The following is a 19,882-nucleotide window of genomic DNA, read 5'->3' on the forward strand; positions in this document are numbered from 1 at the left end:
TACCTCCTGGTCTTCCTCCTTTAAATACAGCCCCCACCCACTGCCTCCTAGCAGACAGTCTCTATGCTGTCCTGCCTGGCACTCCCTTGCGGTGCATTGGATGAATTGCTACACCTACCTCCTTTGTTCTACGTCTGGTGGATCCTTTCACTGCCTGTTTTTCAGGCTTCTACCCAGTTAGGTTGCTCTACATTTGGGGGCCACCATCAGATTGGAGGAGACGCTTTCCCCTTTGAATGGTCTTGGTGTCCTCATTGAAAATCAATTGACTGTACCTCAGAGTCCACAGTCTCTCATGGTTCATCTCCTGGGTTTTGGAGGGGAGGGGGGTGGGGGGTTGGGTGAGCCTGGTGGTGGGTGTTGTGGAGTGCCCGTATTGCATGGAACACTGGGTGTGGTGCATAAACAGTGAATTCTAGAACACTGAAAAGAAATTAAAAAGAAAAAATGAAATAATGAAAAAAAATCAATTGACTATATATAGAAAGAAGGTTTATTTTTGGATTGTATTTTGTTCCATTAGCCTATGTGTCTCTCCTTAATGCCAATATCATATTCTTCTGATTACTCCAGGTTTGTAGCTTGCATGCTATTCACAGTTTTATAATTTTTTTTTTTTTTTTTTAAGATTGATTGTTTGAAATAACCTCTACACCCAGCGTGGGGATCCAACTCACAACCCTGAGAACTGGAGTAGTCAGCCACGTGCCCTTAAATTTTTTTTTTTTTTTAATGTTGGGAGGGGTTGGTTTAATTGTCTTTTCCCTAGGGAAAAGGCAAACAACTGCTTGAGGGGAGGAGAGAAGGGAAATGTATATAATTGGAGGGAGTTTTCTAACAGTCAGAAATAGGTTAATTAGTATGTTAGGCTGGGTTGAGGAGTGGTGGCATAGAAAAGATTTTTGTTTGAACTTAGAGGTAAAGGTTTCCCCCATTATATGAATGTAGAACATACTTAGGAAAACCTTTGTAAGCTGAAACGGCCATAAAGTAGAGAATCAGTTAGCACTAACTTACATGGAAGAATTTTTGAGTGTTCCTGAGCCAAAAAATAACCTCTTTTAGGCTTTTCTGATGCCTTAAGACACACTTTGCTAATGTTAGCACAACATAAATCAAGATAAAGCACAGTTGCTTATAGACACAGTTCAAAGCTCTTGAGGCTTGATGCTGAGATGCTGTGTAGGTCCCAGGGAAGGAGCTGGGTGGTGCCATTCTTATACATGAGGGTGCTCGCTGCCTCTAAAGACTTGTAAAACAAATGACAATGCTATTTTCTCTTGTCGCAAAAGCAGGGGTCCTGATCTTCAGATTTCTTTTGGTTAGCAAGAAAGGTACTAAAGTAGGTCTTTGTAAAAGCAAAGTGCTGTAACATAAACCTTTGAAAAGTAGGGGATATCTGTATATTTATTTGTATTTAGTTAAATCAGCTGTCATTAATGCTTTTAATATTTCAGCAGTTGTATTGGTATTGATTATTCAGTGGTGTTCATAGATGTTTGCAAGGATATAATCTTTGGAGTTTTATGTGCTCTTTTTCTATTATTGAGACTTCTTAAGATGTATTTTAGTAACCATAGACAATAAAGTGCTGATTTCTAAATTTTGTTGATATTTTCAGTCAGAAATCTAGATGCCAGAAAGTAGCTTGAACATGCTCTGTTGGCATTCTCTAATTATCACAATGCCAGCTTTGTACCATTCTCTTGGTCTCTAGTAAACGCCTTCTCTTAAAGTGGTTGGTGGTGATCCAAGTAGGGCTAACTGGCATTTATGTTTAAAGGAAGAAGTTGCATGCTTTTCATTTTACTGTTAAAGAATCTTAATTCATGTAATTTACTGCTTGCAGCATACTGTGCAAAACAAAACTACCTATATTAAAATTCAAACAGTTTGTAGTTTAGTGACTGGTCTGCTTATGGGAGAGTCCTTGCACTCTTAATAAAGTTAGACTTTCTAAGGCAAACTTTTTTTCTACCTTAAAGGGAATAATTAATTATAGGTCACTAATTTGTTACGGATTGCCAGCTGTGTATGTGGTATTTTGCTGTGGAGGAAATTGAGACCCAGGTGGTTTTTAAATAACTTATTCAAGGTTATATACCTAGTAAAATGGCAGTGGGATTTTAGAACCCATGTTCTTTCTACTCTACCATCCTTCCTTTTTGTATGTAAATAATTTTTTTTTCAGGTTAAGAGGACAACTCTAGTGGATAGCAGAACATCTGTTACCGATGTGAAATTTGCTCCTAAACATATGGGCCTTATGTTAGCAACCTGTTCGGCAGATGGTATAGTAAGAATATATGAGGCGCCAGATGTTATGAATCTCAGCCAGTGGTCTCTGCAGCACGAGATTTCATGTAAGCTAAGCTGTAGTTGTATTTCTTGGAACCCTTCAAGGTAAGCTTACACAGAAAATCTGATAATACAATCCTAGTAAAGCAAATTAGTAATTTTTAAGCTAAGCATTTGATGGGTTAATTTCCTTAAAATATTTTCTTAGTCATGTTTATTATTTTTAAAAATACATGTTATGTAGAATAAAAATTCTCTTTAATCTGCCCTCACCCTGTTAGGTCTCTTGTCCCCTATTTTTATTACATAGAAGAAGCCAGCCATTGTAAATATTTGGGTGTACAACTTCTGGGCCTTTTCCATGAATATACAAATGAATACTCAATGTGTTTTTAAATACACAAATATAGGAAAACAAGCACATAAACTATCCTGTAAAGGTAGATCAGAACACACAGACATGTACAGACATATATTCTCCTTACTTGAAATTTGCTTTTTTCATTTACAAATATACTGTGGGTATTTCCCAGTGTATTAGTATATATATCTAGTCTTACATTGTTTTTTTTAACTGCTATACCATATCATAGTTGCTTTTTTTTTTTTTTAAGATTTTATTTATTTATGAGAGAGAGCATGAGTGGGTGGGAGGGGCAGAGAGAGAGAGAAAGAAGCATACTCTTGCTGAGCAGGGAGCCTGACATTGGGATCGATCCCAGGATCCTGGAATCGTGATCTGACCCAAAGACAGACCCTTAAGCAACTGAGCCACCCAGGTGCTCCTCATAGTTGCTTTCTATTAAGTTATTTTTAAAAATTAAAAGAGTAATGAATTACTTGGTAGAGAAAAAATTTCATGGGCACCTGGTTGGTGCCCCCACCACGGTCTTGCTTTCTCTCTCAAATAAGTAAAATCTTTAAGAAGAAAAGAAAATGAAAGGTTAAAAGTTCCCCTACCTGCTAAAAATGCCCTCCATAGTTCTGATTTTAGATTTTAATTCTGCCAGTTGCTATTGTATTTTTTTAATTAAAAAAATTTTTTTTAAGGATTTTGTTTTTAAGTAATTTCTACACCCAGCATGGGGCTTGAACCCACAGCCCCAAAATCAAGAGTTGCATGCTCTCCCAACTGAGCCAGCCTGGAACCCCAGTTGCTATTATATTTATAAATGATTTACTTATGCCTCAGGTTCTTGCTATGTTAGCTTTAAACAGTACCTATACTCACTATAAGAAAGATAAATTTAGTACATTTACAAAAGCTTTCCATTTCTCAAGGTATGAGTAGATAGATATCTCCCCTTTTTTTGGGGGGGGGGGGTTAAGATTTTAAGTAATTCCTACCTCCAACGTGGAGCCGAACTTACAACCCTGAGGTCAAGAGTTGCATGCTTCACCAGCGGAGCCACCTGGTTAGAGAGATCTTATTTGTGGGAATGTCGATGATGGTTTTTTAGTTATATTGGTAATTATCAGAATTTCAGATAATGTATCCATTTTCAACTTAGTGATTTGTCAATTTTTAGATTAAATATGGACTCACCTCTTTTTTTTTTTTAAACAAATTAGCTTATTTTGCTTATACCTCTCATTCACCTGTTTTCTAATATTTTGTTACGTTGCTTATAACTGGCAAGGGGACAACTGAGTATTTTACTCCTTGGGGAGATATGGGATTGGTTTCCCATGAGCCTTTGATCACATTTTTGTCAACTAATAAATACTTAACCTTATTTTATGAGTGTTTGTGTTTAAAGATACCTTATTTAGCATACGTTGCTGATTCATTAACATTGAACTCTGCCAACAGCCTTAAAAATCATGCCTTAACAAAGCTTATCTAATACAGTATTTTCTCCATAAGGTATATCATAGCCTTTTTGCTAAGCTTAGAAACACTAGACTGTACTTCAGTACCATGTTTGGGGACCATTTTAAAAAAAGAAATCACCAACCCACCACAAAAATGCAAAAAGCATGGTGGTAGATAGAGTGCAACACTTGTTTTCAGTGTGAGAGCTGAAATAAGAAGGCAGAACCTTACCTTGTTTGACCTCAGCATGGAACATGTAGGTCGGATGATTCATTTTTTGCAGAGCCGCTCCAGACATGTCATGAGTTGACCGTGAAAGCCCCAAGTATTGGATTTTGGGGGTTACAAAAAATTTTAGTAAGCAGGCCAGTTTACAAATAAAGAACCTGCAAATGATAAGGATTGGCTGTATCTACTTTCTCAGAGATCATTTGTATACCTTGGTCTTCATTTTCATGCATCTTGGTTCCCTTGTGTGTTAGTCTTTGCTTGTTTTTTTGTAGTTACGAACAAGGGAGTAGTATTTATAACTAGGAACCGGTATTGGTATTTTTCTACTGTTAGGTGCTCTGTTTTCTTAGTAGCACACTCTTTTACCTAGGGCTTGGCTGAGTTCCAACTGAGTAGGTAGAGTGTGTTGGCAAAATTTCCTTGTAGGGAGTATAAACCAAAGGAACTGGTGGGCTGGGGTACCCCTGAATTTCAGGAGGACTTCACTTTGGGGATGGAGCACCTTAATTTTTGTTTCTTCTTGTCCCTCTCTCTGCCACTTTTAGAGTGCTGTAAAGGTCTATTAAAGAACTAAACTTTTTTTTTTTTTAATTACTACATTCTGTTTTCAGCTTTATGAGGTTGGCAGATGACAAGGTCAGAGGTTTAAGGAGTCATGCTCATAGGGATATTACTTAATCTGGATGAGGGAGGCAAAGGAAATCAGTATTGAGGTAACTAGGCACAGAAATTAAAAAAAAAATTCAACCTAGAATTCACTTCAGTAGAGGTCATGCTTTTATTATCTTTTGCCTTTTTAACAGACTTTATTTATTTATTTATTTTAAAAAGATTTTATTTATTTATTTGACAGACAGAGATCTCAAGTAGGCAGAGAAGCAGGCAGAGAGAGAGGAGGAAGCAGGCTACCTGCAGAGCAGTGAGCCCCATGCAGGGCTCGATCCCAGGACCCTGGGATCATGACCTGAGCTGAAGGCCGAGGCTTTAACCCACTGAGCCACCCAGGCGCCCCTCTTTTGCCTTTTTAAAAATGAAGTTGACCACAAATGAATCTAGAGAAGAGAATGACATGTGGGGAGCATGCCTTCTTGAGGGCTGATCTTTTTCTGCTTTTCTTCCTTCTGTCAGGGTTTCTTCTTTTTGTACAAAGCACTTAAAATCCTTTTGCCAGCATTGGGGAGGGTATGTGCTATGGTGAGTGCTGTGAAGTGTGTAAACCTGGCGATTCACAGACCTGTACCCCTGGGGATAAAAATATATGTTTATAAAAAATAAAAAAAAATTAATAAAAAAAATAATAATAATTAAAAAAAATCCTTTTGCCGTGAATTGGTTGCCATAGGATTACTTTTCATTTTATAGTTAATGACCAAATCTTTCAGGAAGAAAAATTCTAAGAACTCCTGGCTGTCTTTTTTTTTTTTTTTTTTTTAACTCTACTGAATGCTTGAAACCTTTTGGGAGAAGAGCTACTTTTTTTTTTTTTTTTTAAATCATTTATTTATTTTAGAGAGCACACACGAAAGAGATTGTGCACAAGCAGGAGGAGGGACAGAGAGAGAAGGAGAGAGAGAATCTCAAGCAGACTCAGTGATGAGTGCAGAGCCCGACATGGGGCTCGATCTCGTGACCCGAGCCAAAAATCATGAGTCTGTTGCTTACCCTTGAGTTACTAGACGCCCCAAGAATTACTGTCTATTAGCAAAAGGATGGTATCATTTGTCCCCATGTTGAGCATTCTCAAGGACATACCTTTCCAAGGTGTGGCTGTGTCAGATGTATGGCAGGGATCTAGTCATGGTAGTGACATGCTTATTTGTGGGTTGTAGAGCTGTTTGATGTCAGGTTTTTCTAATTCTCTGAATTAGATGTATATTAACTTGATAATTATGTAAAAAAGTTTTTACTTTTCATTTCTAGCTCTCGTGCTCATTCCCCCATGATAGCTGTAGGAAGTGATGACAGTAGTCCAAATGCAATGGCCAAGGTTCAGATTTTCGAGTATAATGAAAATACCAGGTGAGTACTGCTTTGGTTTTAATTAGTGTCCCAAATTGCATTTAATTTTTAAAAATGTTATTTCTTTATCCATTCATTGAATTATGCATGATTCATTACCTATTTACTAATTCCTGTGCTATGCCAAGTTCTGTGCTAGGCTCTGATAATATAAAATTAAATGGTATAGAGGAGAAGGTGACTGATTTTCCAGTATGTACCATCTCACTGGGAAAACAAACAAAAATATTAAAGTGATGATGAATTTTATAAACTGGGAGAATTGGGGTGTTAAGGGTTTACTATACCTAAGCGGGAGAGGGCCAGGAAGGTTCTCCAGACAGAACTTATGGGATGAGTAAAAGTTAGCCAAAGAGGGCAAAATGTTCCAAATGGAGAAAACTACAAATGATAAGGTACGTGAACAAGAGAGAACCAATATATTTTTATTGTAGTTGAAATGTAATAGGCAAAAAGGAGTGTGGTAAGAAATAAAGCTTAGATCTGTGAGACCTAGTGTTCCATGTTTAGATTTTATTTTATGGGAAATGAGAAGCCATTGAAAGATTTTTGAGTTGGGGAATGATGGGCTTGCATTGTAGTTTAACTCTTCCATAGGTATGGAAAGTATTTTTGAGGGCAGAGGTTGAGGTGGGAGATTGTAGTGGCTTTGGGATAGAGTAGTGGCAATGGGGATGGAGAGAAGTAGGCAGTTGGAGAATAAATTAAATGGTATCTATAGGATCTGATGACTGGATGTAGAAGGTGAAGAATGTGGGAAGTTTTTGAGATGACTTTCAAGGTTCTGGCTTAATAGTTCAATGGATGGTATGTAATTTCTTGAAATAAGGACATCTGGAAATAAGACAGATTTGAGTAGAGTATAGCAGCACATGATGGAAAATTTATGTTGGATCATGTTGTGATACTTGCAACACCTCTTCAAGCTGTAAAGAGGTGTATTCAGAGTCTTACAGGGAAAGAGAGCACACATCAGTTGATCAAGTGGGCTTCACATGTGCTAGACAACAGTCTTGAGTCGAGGAACCAGATATTGGGCAGGGCCAGAAGCAGAAAAGAACAACTAGAGTTTTCCCCTTATCTGTAGGGGATATGTTCCAAGACCCCCCAATGGCTCTCTGAAACCTGAAATAGTATGAAATTGTATATACTCTATTTTTTTCTATACATACATACCTATGATAAAGTTTATAAGTTAGGCAGAGTATGAGATTAACAATAGTAGCTAGTAGTAACATGTAAAAATTGAAATAATACACTGTACATAAAAATTATATGAATGTAGTCTTTCTCAAAATATCTTACTGTGTTGGACTCACACTTCTTCCTGTGATGATGTGAGATGATAATGTGATGAGATGGAGGAAGGGGAATGGTGTACACCTGTGACGTAGCGTTAGGCTACTGCTGACCTTCTGATGGTGTATCAGGAGGATCATCTTCTGGATGGCAGTTTGATCGTGGGTAACAAACTGTGAGAAGCAAGACTGGCTAAGGGGGGAACCACTAATTCCTCTGGGCTCTGCAATTCAGAATGTTACTAGGGTTTTTGCAGAGTTCTTATACCAGCTCTCTAACTTCCCAGATTATTGATTTCTTCAGAGAGTCTCTGCTTACACAGTGTTGTCCAGTAGAACTTGCTGTGCTGATGGAACTGCCCCATGCCTGTACCAGCTAACGTAGTGGCCACTAGCCACATGCAGCTGTGGAAGCTCAGAATGTGCTACTACAGCGGCAGAACTGCATTTGTTTATTTTTAGAAATTTAAATTTAGATAGGCACATGTGGCTAGTGGTTGCAGTATTGGCCAGCATAGTTCTAGATTATAGGAACTTTCCTCTAGAACTTTTGAGGCTTTTGTAACCTTTTAAGCTACTAAAGCTATGAACAATATTAGTAGCACATTGTTTTTTTTTAATAAACATTTCTTAAAAGATTTTATTTGTTTATTCATGAGAGGCAGAGGGAGAAGCAGGCTCCCCACCGAGCAAGGAGCCTGATGTGCTGGGATCATGACCTGAGCCGAATGTAGACACTTAACCTACTGAGCCACCCAGATGCCCTATAAACATTTTTTGTGATTAACATATAATGTATTATTTGCCCCAGGGGTACAGGTCTGTGAATCATCAGGCTTACACATTTCATAGCACTCACCATAGCACATACCTTCCCCAATGTCCATAACCCTATCCCTAACCCCCCACTCCCCGCCCTATAAACATTTTTTAAAAAGATGTATTTGAGATGAGAGAGCGTGCACATGCATGACAGGGGAGGGGTAGAGGAAGAGAATCCCAAGCAGACTCTCTGCTGAGCATGGAGTCTGATGCAGGGCCCAATGCCATGGCAGAAATCATGACTTAAACCAAAACCAAGAGTTGGACGCTTAACTGACTGAGCCACCCGGGTACCCCTAATAGCATATTTTAAAGAGGCTTCATGAAGAGTTAATATTGTTAAAGTAATTTCTTTCAGCCTTAGCTGAACAGAATGAGTTTGGAGGCATAAATTGAAAATTTAATAGGGGGACCATTTCTAAAACATAGGAGAATGAAAAGTACTTCATAAATAATATTTGAATAAAGGGATAAGAACTTCTAGTTAGTTCTGAAAGAAAATACAGGGCAGATAGAAAAGAGCCTAAAACTTCAACGAATTCGGTGATAAAGATAACGGAATGAATCTCTTAGCTAGTAGAAGGAATCTAGATTAGGAGCCGGATTTCCTGCATTATCTCCTATAACAAGGAGCTTGGCAGCAGAGCAGTTCTGGGGTCAGTTAAGCAGCTCACTTGGTGCAGTGGCCTTGGTATTTTCCTTTTTTTTTTTTTTTTGCTGTCATACTTAGTGTGTGGTGACAGCTCCCTCTTAGATCACAAGAGCCTTTCTAGGTTTTCACATGGAAATACAAAGAAGGGCATTTGCTTTCATATTTCCTTATATTAGGGAGAGAAAATATTTTCTGAAAGCATCTTAGCAGGCTTTTTCACTGGGTCCCCTGGCCAGAATTGGGTTACTTACCATGCTTTAGATGCAAGGGAGTCAAACAGTAAGGCCTGGTATTTTCTACATATGACCAGGAAGTGGCATTGGGTAGGTAAAGGTGTCTGTGTGTGAGTGTGTGAGGGATTGACTTAGGAAGTTATCAGACCTTTAAGTTCACCCATTTTTGGATTTTTTTGGTCTGGTTCTTTGAAGCAAGAGTTGTTCAAAGGTTCTTATATAGATTAAACATGTTAACATAGAGTGATAGTGGACTATGTAGCATGCAGTGATGAATACCTAGTTGATCTTCCTGTAAGTAATAACACCATTTAGTACACAGGAGACATTTGTCAAATTAACCAGTATTGGATATTTTTATTTCTTTGGTGAGAGAAAATATTAAGAAAGACCTGGTCTTCATAGTGATGTAAGTGCCTGCCTTTATATAAGGCATTCTCACATATTTTATGAAATTCAGATTCTAACAATCATCTTATGAGTAGGGTAGGTAGCTTATATTAGCACCATTTTATAAATGAAGAAACAGATCAGCAAGGTAAAATGATTTGTCTAATATCAAACAGAAGTCAGGAGTAGGAGAGTAGAAGCAGCAAGGCTGTGGATTAGATTACTCAGGGTGAGCAATATAGGGTGAGGAGAGGTTAAGGAAAAAACAATGAGGCATGTCCTGGCTTGGAGACATTTGAGAAAAATGTTGGGGTGAAAAGAAGGCTAAGCATAGAATGTTGAGAACACTAGTATTTCAGAGGAGGGTAAGGTAGGTGCCTCTCTCTGACTCCTCTGTTATACTCAGGGTTCTGTGCTTCACTTCTGTTCCTGATATTCAATTGATGACATAGAAAAATGGAATAGGAGACTCTTAATCTGTTGTCTCCTTCATTGTTTTCTTCTCTGTTTGCAGATAGAGAAATAGAATTGTAGGGATGAAGTAGACTTTGGTATAGCTTCCTTTATCCCCACTAAAATTCCATTCTTGGTGTTATCAGGTTCATTTTTCAATTTATACTCAAGTACTTAGGAATTGAATTACTCTTTTCTTGGAATTAGATATTAATGGCTAATAAATCAGGATCTCATTTAATAATTCAAGTTTTTTTAAACTGTTCTAAGCTAAACTTATGAAGTCAAAGAAAGGAACCCAGGCGGCTTTATTAGTTTACTAGGGTTGCCATAACAAATTACTAGAAACTAATGGCTTAAAACAGAGATTTATTCTCCCAGTTCCAGAGGCCAGAAATCTGAAATCAAGGTGTGGTCAGGGCGTGCTTCCTCTACAGTCCTTCCTCGTCTTCCTCTGGTGGCTTTGGGAGGTCCTTGGCATGTGGCTGCATAAGTTCATTTTCTCCCTCTGTCTTCAGATGCTGCCTTCTCTGTCTGTTTCTCCTTTTCTGTCTTTTATGCAAATGATCCAGGATGATCTTATCCTGAGATTCTTAATTATATATGCAAAGATCCTTTTTCTAAATTAGGTCACATTTCTGTTTCTGGGGTTAGGCCTTGGCCATATTGTATACTCTGAGGTAAACACTGCTTCAGTGTGGATTTTTAAAAATTTTCATTTCTGAAATTTTTATCTGAATTGGTTTTTCATTAGGAAATATGCAAAAGCTGAAACCCTCATGACAGTCACAGACCCTGTGCATGACATTGCCTTTGCTCCAAACTTGGGAAGATCTTTCCATATTCTGGCCATAGCAACCAAAGATGTGAGGATTTTTACATTAAAGCCTGTGAGGTGAGGTTTTGAAGCAATTACTAATTTAAAACTGTTCTTAACTTATTATTATTTTCTTCCATGGAGAAGAGTGAAGTGGCAACTGTGAACTGAAGAATGGATTCTTTATTGAACATTTTATCTACAAATATATGAGTTTTGGGGTTGGGGAATGGAATAAAGACAGGAGATTTATGTTTTCTTAATTGCATTTTCTTTAGGCTGATATGATGATTTGGATCCTCTGAATATAATTGGTACTCTGTAAATGTTTGAACAAATGAGAGGTGGGAGTTTACTTAGGAAAATTAAATTAGCACTGAGACATTCTTGTGAATAATCTGTTTAATCTTTAGTTTTGGAATTGTGTTTCAGTTCTTTTCCTTTTTCTTTCCTTTCCCCCTTCTATTCTTTCCTTCCTACAGCTTTCCTTTTAAAATTGTTATGTATTTTATTTCTCAGTTTTGTGTGGGGGAATCCTCTTTTTTTTTTTTTTTTTTTTAAGAGAGAGAGTGGGTGGTGGGGGGCCCGGAGGAGCAGAGGAAGAGGGAGAGAGATAATCTTAAGCATGCTCCAAGCCCACCTCAGAGAAGCCATGAGGCTTAATCTTGCAACTCTGAGATAATGACCTGGGCTGAAATCAAGAGTTGGACGCTTAACTGACTGAGCCACCCAGGCACTCCTGTTCCTTTCTTTCATGAAATAATTACTGAATAATACTTACGTGGTAGGATCATACCAGGTGCTGGGGAGTCAAATGAAAGCGACATGGCCCAGCTCTCAATGACTTAAGGTTGGAGGGGTGTGGGAAGAAAGGTGGTGGTTATGGATTTGCACAGTTTTATAATGTAATATGGTAAAAATAATATAGTACGTGAGACCATTTGTATTTTAAAAATTAGAACTCTGTGTGTGTGTGTGTGTGTATAAAATCTTTAATCAGCATTTCTTAGGGAAATTTTTTTATTAATAGGAAAGAACTTACTTCCTCTGGTGGACCAACAAAATTTGAAATCCATATAGTGGCTCAGTTTGATAATCATAATTCCCAGGTCTGGCGAGTGAGTTGGAATATAACAGGAACAGTGCTAGCATCTTCAGGAGATGATGGCTGTGTGAGATTGTGGAAAGGTAAGATTTTAATGAAGGAATTGTTGCTCTGTGTTGGTACATCAGAATTTTTAATTAGAAATGTGTAAATTCAGAAATACTTTGGAAAAAATTATCTTTCTACAGTTACTTAAATTGATGTCTTAACATTAATTTGTGTTATATTGAACCTCCATCCATTTATTTAGTTCATGGCAGTTAGGACTGATTGAATTGTTTTTTAAGTTTCCATGTGGAAAAAAGCAACTTTTAAAACTAAAAGTAATTGTAACAGAATAAGTGGTATAAGATACTGTTTGCTATATTATGCGGTATCTGCAAAAGATACCATTTGCTATATTTGTAATCTGTGTGACTGCTCTACAAACTCAGGATAGGACTACAGACATCTCCTGTTAAATAATTGCTTTCAGCCAACCAGCCCTTCATAGGACAAAACCCAGTATCTACCCCACTTGCTGTCTGCAGCTCTCAGAAGTTGAAGCTTCCGGCCACTGATTCTGAAAGTTTCTTGTGCCATGCTGAGAATTCCGTCTAGCAACTCAGTGCTCACTGGTTGCTGCAGCATGGTCTGCACTTTTCCATGGAAGTTTATCCACTGGGTGGAGGGGTCTTTGGTCTTTTTACCACTCTAGTTGGTGGTATCCCACTTTTAGGATCCAAACTTAAGCTTAGTTCGTGTACCTTGAGCAGTTACCGTTTCTCAAAATGCAGTTTGACTGAGTCTCCCATTGCCAGTTCTAGGCTGTGGTAGAACCAGCCCAGACCTCAATTTCCTCAGTGTCATTTGATATCAAGGGCTTTGCTTCCTTTTCATGCCTCTGGGCTTTAGTCAGGACCACACAGTTCCACTCCAGCAGGCTCCCTAACTTGAGTTTCCTGGACCCGGTGTCTCCAGCAGTCTGTTTTGCATTCAGAGAATTAGGCCATGTTGGGTAAGCCACTCAAACCCTAAAGGTTTGTTACTTACATCCATCTCTGAGGACATTAGGTACCCACATGATCTATACTTGCATAACTAAGAGGACAACTCCATTACCCTCCATATACATGTGATTGAAATTCATTTTCCTGAACTTGAAGAATTTATTTTGATAGTAAAATGTTAATGTGGTAAATTAGAGAATAGTCTTTGTTAATATTTATCTTATAAGGAAGGAGAATGATAAAAATTTTGTTTTTTAAATTAGTTCTTATAAAACTTTACAAAATAATTGTTAAAATTGAGATATATGTATTTCATTTTAAACATGTCTGTAATATATCTTGAGAGATATGTTATAGTTTTTTTATTATAGTTATTTCTTCTTGTTTTTTTAATTATAGTTAAAGGACTTGACCACAAATTTGTGCCCTTGAGTACAGCTGTTAGTCATGTTAATGTATTTGACCATTTTCTTTTCAGCTAATTATATGGACAATTGGAAGTGTACTGGTATTTTGAAAGGTAATGGGAGCCCTGTCAATGGGAATTCTCAGCAGGGAAACTCAAATCCTTCCCTAGGTTCAAATATCCCAAATCTTCAAAATTCATTAAATGGATCTTCTTCTGGCAGGTAGGCTGTTTTGTGGGAAAACTAGAAATTATCTCCTTTTTAAATCATTCTGGTAGGCATACTATAAGTCTGTGATTTTGTGGATTTTAAGATTGAATGAAGAAATTCATACATAAGTAGAAAAAATTTCACTTTGTTAGCTCTGTGTTTAGCTTATGTGGCCATATTTATAGGTAGATTGTTAACCTTTAAACTAAACTATATTCTGAAATTTAGTGGTCTGTCAGAAATATTTATAACTTTAAGATTTTACTTTGCTTCTAAAGTCAGATGAAGAGTAAATCTGGCATAATGCCGAGGATTTTTTTTAGTCCTAACTGAACATGAGTATGTTAGTGGTAGTAGTGCAGCCTTTGAATTAGGTCACGCTGAAATTTTAAATAAACTGCATTAACCAAAGGCTTTGTAGAAGAGAGTGAGTTAGATGTGGTTTTTTGGTGTGTGTTTAAAACTTTAATGGATATTTAAGAGGAAATGGTAAATTCTGATTTCTTGATTTTTAGAATTTTTAACATATTTTAGATTCTTGTTTATCTTAAACAATGTTTGATGTGATCTCAAGAGTCATCCTTTGTTTTTATATTCAAATTTCAAATATGTGAATTGGTAAGATAAAGTTATTTTAATATGCCTTTGTGAATAATTTGGAATACAATTCAGGAAACTTCAAAGCACAGCCTTAACAAATTGTCCTGTGGTTATCCTGTTGTCATCTTAAATAACAGAATTCTATTTAAAATTTCAACTAATTTTATATTGTTATATTTTAAAAAAAAAGTCCTTAAATCTTTTGAGATTTAAGTATTTGCATGAAGACAATTTCAGGTTACCACCGAAAATAACCAGATTATGAAGAATATTTCATGAAACAAAGGATTCTACCGTTAATTAAAAAAAAACAAACAAACCTGGTTTGTGGTTGCTCTCTGTTACTGCATATATCGTAAAGAGCTTTGAAGTTTCGGTCTGTATTCTTATTGTGCCAATAACCGTGTGTGTTAGATCTGTGATGCATTTTTCCCTTCTCCATTTGTATTGTGTCCTTTAACAGAAAGCACAGCTGAGTACCAGCTAACTGGAGTAACTTTGCTGTTTTGCTGCTTGTTGCATGCACACAGGAACGGAGAGCGAGCTCCTTTTCCCCTTCCCCAGCGCCGTTTGACCTCTCCCGAGATACACCAGCAGCCTGCTTACTACTAAACGCAATCCAAAAGGCCTTTAAAAATCCAGTGTATATCATTTTTTTTGTACTAGCCGTTTACTGACGCTATTTGAAGCTTTTGAAATATAAATGGAGAGGCTTTTTGTTGAGACGTTGTCACCAAAACAATTTTTTGAAATGGTCCTGAAACTAACATGGGTTTTAAAATTCAAAGGATTGTTCCTATCCTTATAAGCAGTTGGGAGGAGGGTGAATATCACTTTGTTCCATTTGGAGAAAATAGACTTACCTCTTTTGTTTTCTAAAACAGTAGGCTAAAATGATGAATTTTTATAATTTGAAGGTTGAATAAATATTTTTCATAAAGATTGTTTTGAGTGCTAATTTGTTTACCTTTTGTAGAATTGGTTTACACATGGTATTATTTAGTACAACTCTGTCATTTCTTTGTAATATTTAAAAAATATTAGTAAAGGAGTGAGAGAAGTAGTAGTAAAATGAAAGTGATTTGACTGTACAGTTTGCGGCCAAATTAAACATTTGGTATTGCTTCATTTTATAATTTGGTAGTAAAATGAAGACATCTTTGTAAATTTTCAGTTCATACTCACTAAAGAGCTTAACGTTTCTAATATGTGCTTGTATATTTTTTTTATGGTATGATTCCATGGCTTAAGTTTTTCTTCAAAATTTGGAAGCCTACCGTAAGAGGAGCAGTTAAAAATTTGCTAAAATTGTGCATGCATGTTAACCTCCACATTCCAAGTCTCAGGAATTTAATTTAGTTGGCTGCTTCATTTAGTTCATATTCTCTAGAACTCTGACCTTAATGATAAAACTATAAGTCTTTGCTAAAATGCTTAAGTATTACGGGTAAGTTATAAAATGGCAGAATAACAACAAGGACATATTCTTTGAGCTCTTTTGCTTAACAAAATTTTGTACTATTTAAGGTTTTTGCAGAAAAGCACCTAAGTATTTTCAAAGATTGTATTTCTTCAGAAGTATATTGCAATAGCTGGCCATACTATATGAAAGTATATTTGGATTGGTTCTCAGTGTCATGTATGCACTAAAAAACCTGTGCCTGCTGCTACTACAATCGAAGCATTGCTTAAAATAAAGAAAAAGCTTATTAGATTTGTAAATTTACAGGATAGCATCAAATATGAAAGATTAGAAAATGTTTTAAATTATAAAATGTCTTTTTTTGTAACATTCGTACTGATAATTTTTTTAACATTTTAAGTTTAACAGATTGTATTTCTTTCTTTCAAGTTTCTATACTTGCTTAAGCAAGCTTGATTTGAGTAAGGGTCTTGATTTTTGCGATTATGTTCTGTTAGTTTTGGCATGAATATACTAAAGCTTTTTTTTTCAGCATGTGTTTTCTCCTCTTTGGTTCTCTTTGTATTTACTACTTTTCTCTTTTTCTTCTGTTTTTTTTTTTTTCTTTTTTTTTTTTTTTTTCTGTTGTTTTTGTTTTGTTTTGGTGTTTTGTTCCTGTCTTCATTGTTTCAGGTATTTCTTTCCCCCTCTGGATTCCCCACGGGCTGGATCGAGATGGTCCAGTTATGCCCAGCTCCTTCCTCCTCCTCCTCCTCCTCTGGTAGAGCACTCTTGCGATGCTGACACTGCCAACCTCCAGTATCCTCACCCTCGCAGACGATCTCTCTCTCGGCCTCTTAATCCCTTACCTGAGAATGAAGGGGTTTAAAACACTGATTTAACACTTAAAGGCCTTATTCAAGTGCTTGTAAATGCTTTCATTCCTGGCTGCTTTTTGTTTTTCTTCATTTTCTTTTAGAAGATTTTTCTAACTTAGGGTCTGTCTTGCATGTATTACAACCAGAACACAGTGTTTTGAATCTAAATGTGTTTGTGCTTCTGCATCAAAGGAACATTTGCCTCACTGGTTGATAACCTTTGATGAAATGAGATAAGTACAAGTAACATGAACTGTGAGTTACAGTAGCTGATTTCAATTTCAAAGTGCCTATTCTGTAAGTTTTATTTTGAACTGTTATGGTGTTAGTTTTCTTATGGTTTGTCATTCTGGTTCGTGTGAAAGGATTACCATAAAGTTCACTTTGCCTTTGAGACGTACTAAGAAATGTTTTACATTTTACAGGCTGTTGTTGCAACCAACTAGTTTGTAAAATAAATCATTCCTGTGTATAAAGCAGCAAAACAAAATAATGGACTGTTGGGTCTTTTTTTTTTTTTTTAAAGAAATTGCCTTTTACTACTTGGAATTATTGTTTAAAGCTTTTGTAATTATTCTCCAAGTAGATTATTTAATAAAATATATTTTAAAAGATATGAATCTCTTGCCTTATGAAAAGAGAATGTACAGCTGGCCCTTGAACAACATGGGTTTGAACTGCACTGATGCACTTATACATAGGTTGATGGTTCCTTCCCCCAATAAAGGCAGTTTAGTACTGTAAATGTACTTTCTTATCTTTATGATTTTCTTAATACTTCTTTTCTCTAGCATACTTTATTATAAGAAAACATTAGTTTGTATAACATACAAAGTAGGTGTTAATTGACTGTTCATGTTACTGGTAAAGCTTCTCTCAACTATAGGCTATTAAGTTTTTTGGGGAGTACAAGGTTAAGCCCAGATTTTCAACTATGCGGGTGCATTGGCACCACCTAAGCCCTAGTTGTTCAGGGGTCAACTCTATTCTATTTGATAGATGATAACGCTTGTATCTCCTTATAATAGTACGTTGAAAAAAAAAAAAAGAAAAAACCCAAACAATAAAAAATTGGGAGATGAGCATGACATTTATTTAGAAGGTAGAAAGTCAATATGTAGACTAACATCTACAACTGACAGATGTTGAATTCCAATCTAATTACACATTATATTATTTTTTAATACTTTTAAAATTTGAAATCAGAAAATAATTGACAATAATTATGATAAAGTGATTAAAACTATGAGACTAGTAATATTCTTTTTAGTTCAGTTTTCTTAAGAATTGCCAAGGATTTAACTTTTCTTTAGGACTAGAGAAGGTGTAATTTGAATAGCATTTCATATGTGTCTCAGTTAATCACATGTAGGTACAATTGTTATAACCATATAATTTATCTAATTTTCAAAGACACCTTTCCTTTGTATAGTGTCATACCCTTGAAACTTCTTAACCTGCAAGGGATAAAGAGCTAATAAGAGAGTAATTTCAACATAAGGAATATTTGAGTTTTGTGCTGACTGATTAAAGTGTTTTTTCCATAAAGTTAGCATTTTAGCATTTCAATCTATGGAGAAGAGCCTTTTCCAAATAATTCTCAGAGGTCTTCCTTCTGTTAAAGGGCTTTAGACTTGCTAGCTTTGTTTGTGTTCAAAGCAAGGGGTCTAACTTAAGGCTGAATCTAGCTAAGAATTAAAAATTCATGTCTTTGAGATTTCAGTTGTAGAGGTGCATGGGGTTAGAATGGGCAAATGAAATGAGACAGATTCTCCAATTTAATGAATATCAAGCAGCTTTTACGTGCCAGACACTGTGCTGATACATAAAACAAAACAAAAAACAAAATGTAGTCTGCACACAAAGTTATTCTAGTGGGAGAAGCCTTTTACAGAATTTACAGAAAGTAACCAGGATTCGGTTTCATCATAAAGGTCGAAACACAGAAAGTGATTTACTTGGTCTGACCAGGTTTGGAAGCAATGTGGGAGGGTATTCAACAGGTGGAGTAGTTGAAGCAGAGGAGGGTAGGAGTTCTGAGGTGATGACCCAGCGGTAAGAGAGGATGGGTTATTTGGGCAACAAGTTATAAGCATTAGTCTGATGTGAGGTCCATTTGGGGAGCTCATGGGAGATTAATTTAGAATCAAACTTTGTGGTCACATTGTATGCGGCTTTGTATATCTGTGGCTGAGATTTGCCACAAAGCAGTTGGTAGAGGAGAACTATGGGAGATGACTGCCTTTTCTTAACTGGATAAACATGACTTCTAATTCCTGGGAGGCATCCCTAGCCCTGAGACTTCTGCAAGATCTACCCAGGGTCCTGGGTGATGGACATTAAGGAGGGCATGTGATGCAGTGAGCACTGAATATTATAGAAGACTGATGAATCACTGAACTCTACCTCTGAAACTAATAGTGCATATGTTAATTAATTGAATTTAATTTGAAAACAAAACAAAACAAAAAGATCTACCCAGTGTCTAAGGAGATTTGAAATCATTGGGAGTTGTGTGCCTCTTAATTTGGCAAGTAAGTTTGGATAATAGCTAGTATTTGTTGAGTACGTCCTTGTGTCAGTGCTCTTCTAGATACTTCATGTGAATTAACTAATCTCACAACAAATCTCTGAGGCAAGTGCTCTAAGTACCCCATTTTACCTGTAAGGAAATTGGAAGGTTAAAGCTCTTTGTCCAAGGCTGCACAGCTAGGAAGTGAGAACCAAAATTGAGATTTTGGCAGGCTGGTATCAGTCTCCGCTCTCTTGCTTGCAGATACTTTGGATCCTTGTCATTAGAGTTCCACCAGGTTGCAGGATGTTGTGGGGAGAGCTTTGGTCACTTGATTTTATGGAAGAAAGACATTTATTGAGTTGGGTACAAGGATACAGGGTGAACGAATAGACACATTCCAGTAGTTCACCTCCAATGTATGCTCGTGGTGTAGACAGTAGTTAAGATACTTTGTGAAACAGGATTGCTCATTACAGTCAAATAGCATCCTTTTAGTTCTAAAGCTAGTAGGTTTATTTTTCTGGATTCAGAAAACCTTGAGATTTTCTCCACTTACCTTTGTTCATTGAGTGTGGACAAAGGTAGAATAGGGGTAATTAGAGTTTGCAAATGTCAAAGCTGGAGGGTTTCAAGAAAAAAAATGGCAGAATTGCAGAGACATCAACTGAGTTTGACAGGAGGCTAGTCCTAATAAAATAAGTGTTGAAAGAAGACTCAGGACCAAACCAGATATCATAGCATGAATGG

The 19,882-nt window shown here is 36.6% G+C and overlaps 1 protein-coding gene across 2 annotated transcripts in view; it reads left to right on the forward strand.

The window, feature by feature from the left end:
* SEH1L (SEH1 like nucleoporin) overlaps window positions 1-17,234 on the forward strand; it is a 28,825-nt gene extending 11,591 nt beyond the window's left edge. Inside the window, exons 4-9 of one of the 2 annotated variants that reach the window (XM_047698558.1) lie at window positions 2,192-2,403; window positions 6,266-6,364; window positions 10,967-11,107; window positions 12,060-12,217; window positions 13,602-13,752; window positions 16,436-17,234. In XM_047698558.1, the coding sequence (XP_047554514.1) occupies window positions 2,192-2,403; window positions 6,266-6,364; window positions 10,967-11,107; window positions 12,060-12,217; window positions 13,602-13,752; window positions 16,436-16,631 (957 nt within the window). In that variant the 3' untranslated portion in view covers window positions 16,632-17,234. Of the gene's footprint in view, window positions 1-2,191; window positions 2,404-6,265; window positions 6,365-10,966; window positions 11,108-12,059; window positions 12,218-13,601; window positions 13,753-14,803; window positions 16,293-16,435 lie in introns of those variants that run through there. The other variant, XM_047698559.1, reaches the window with a different exon arrangement.
* The last annotated feature ends 2,648 nt before the right edge of the window (window positions 17,235-19,882 follow it).

The sequence above is a fragment of the Lutra lutra genome, chromosome 12 (assembly GCF_902655055.1).
Source record: "Lutra lutra chromosome 12, mLutLut1.2, whole genome shotgun sequence".
Lineage (NCBI taxonomy): Eukaryota > Metazoa > Chordata > Mammalia > Carnivora > Mustelidae > Lutra > Lutra lutra.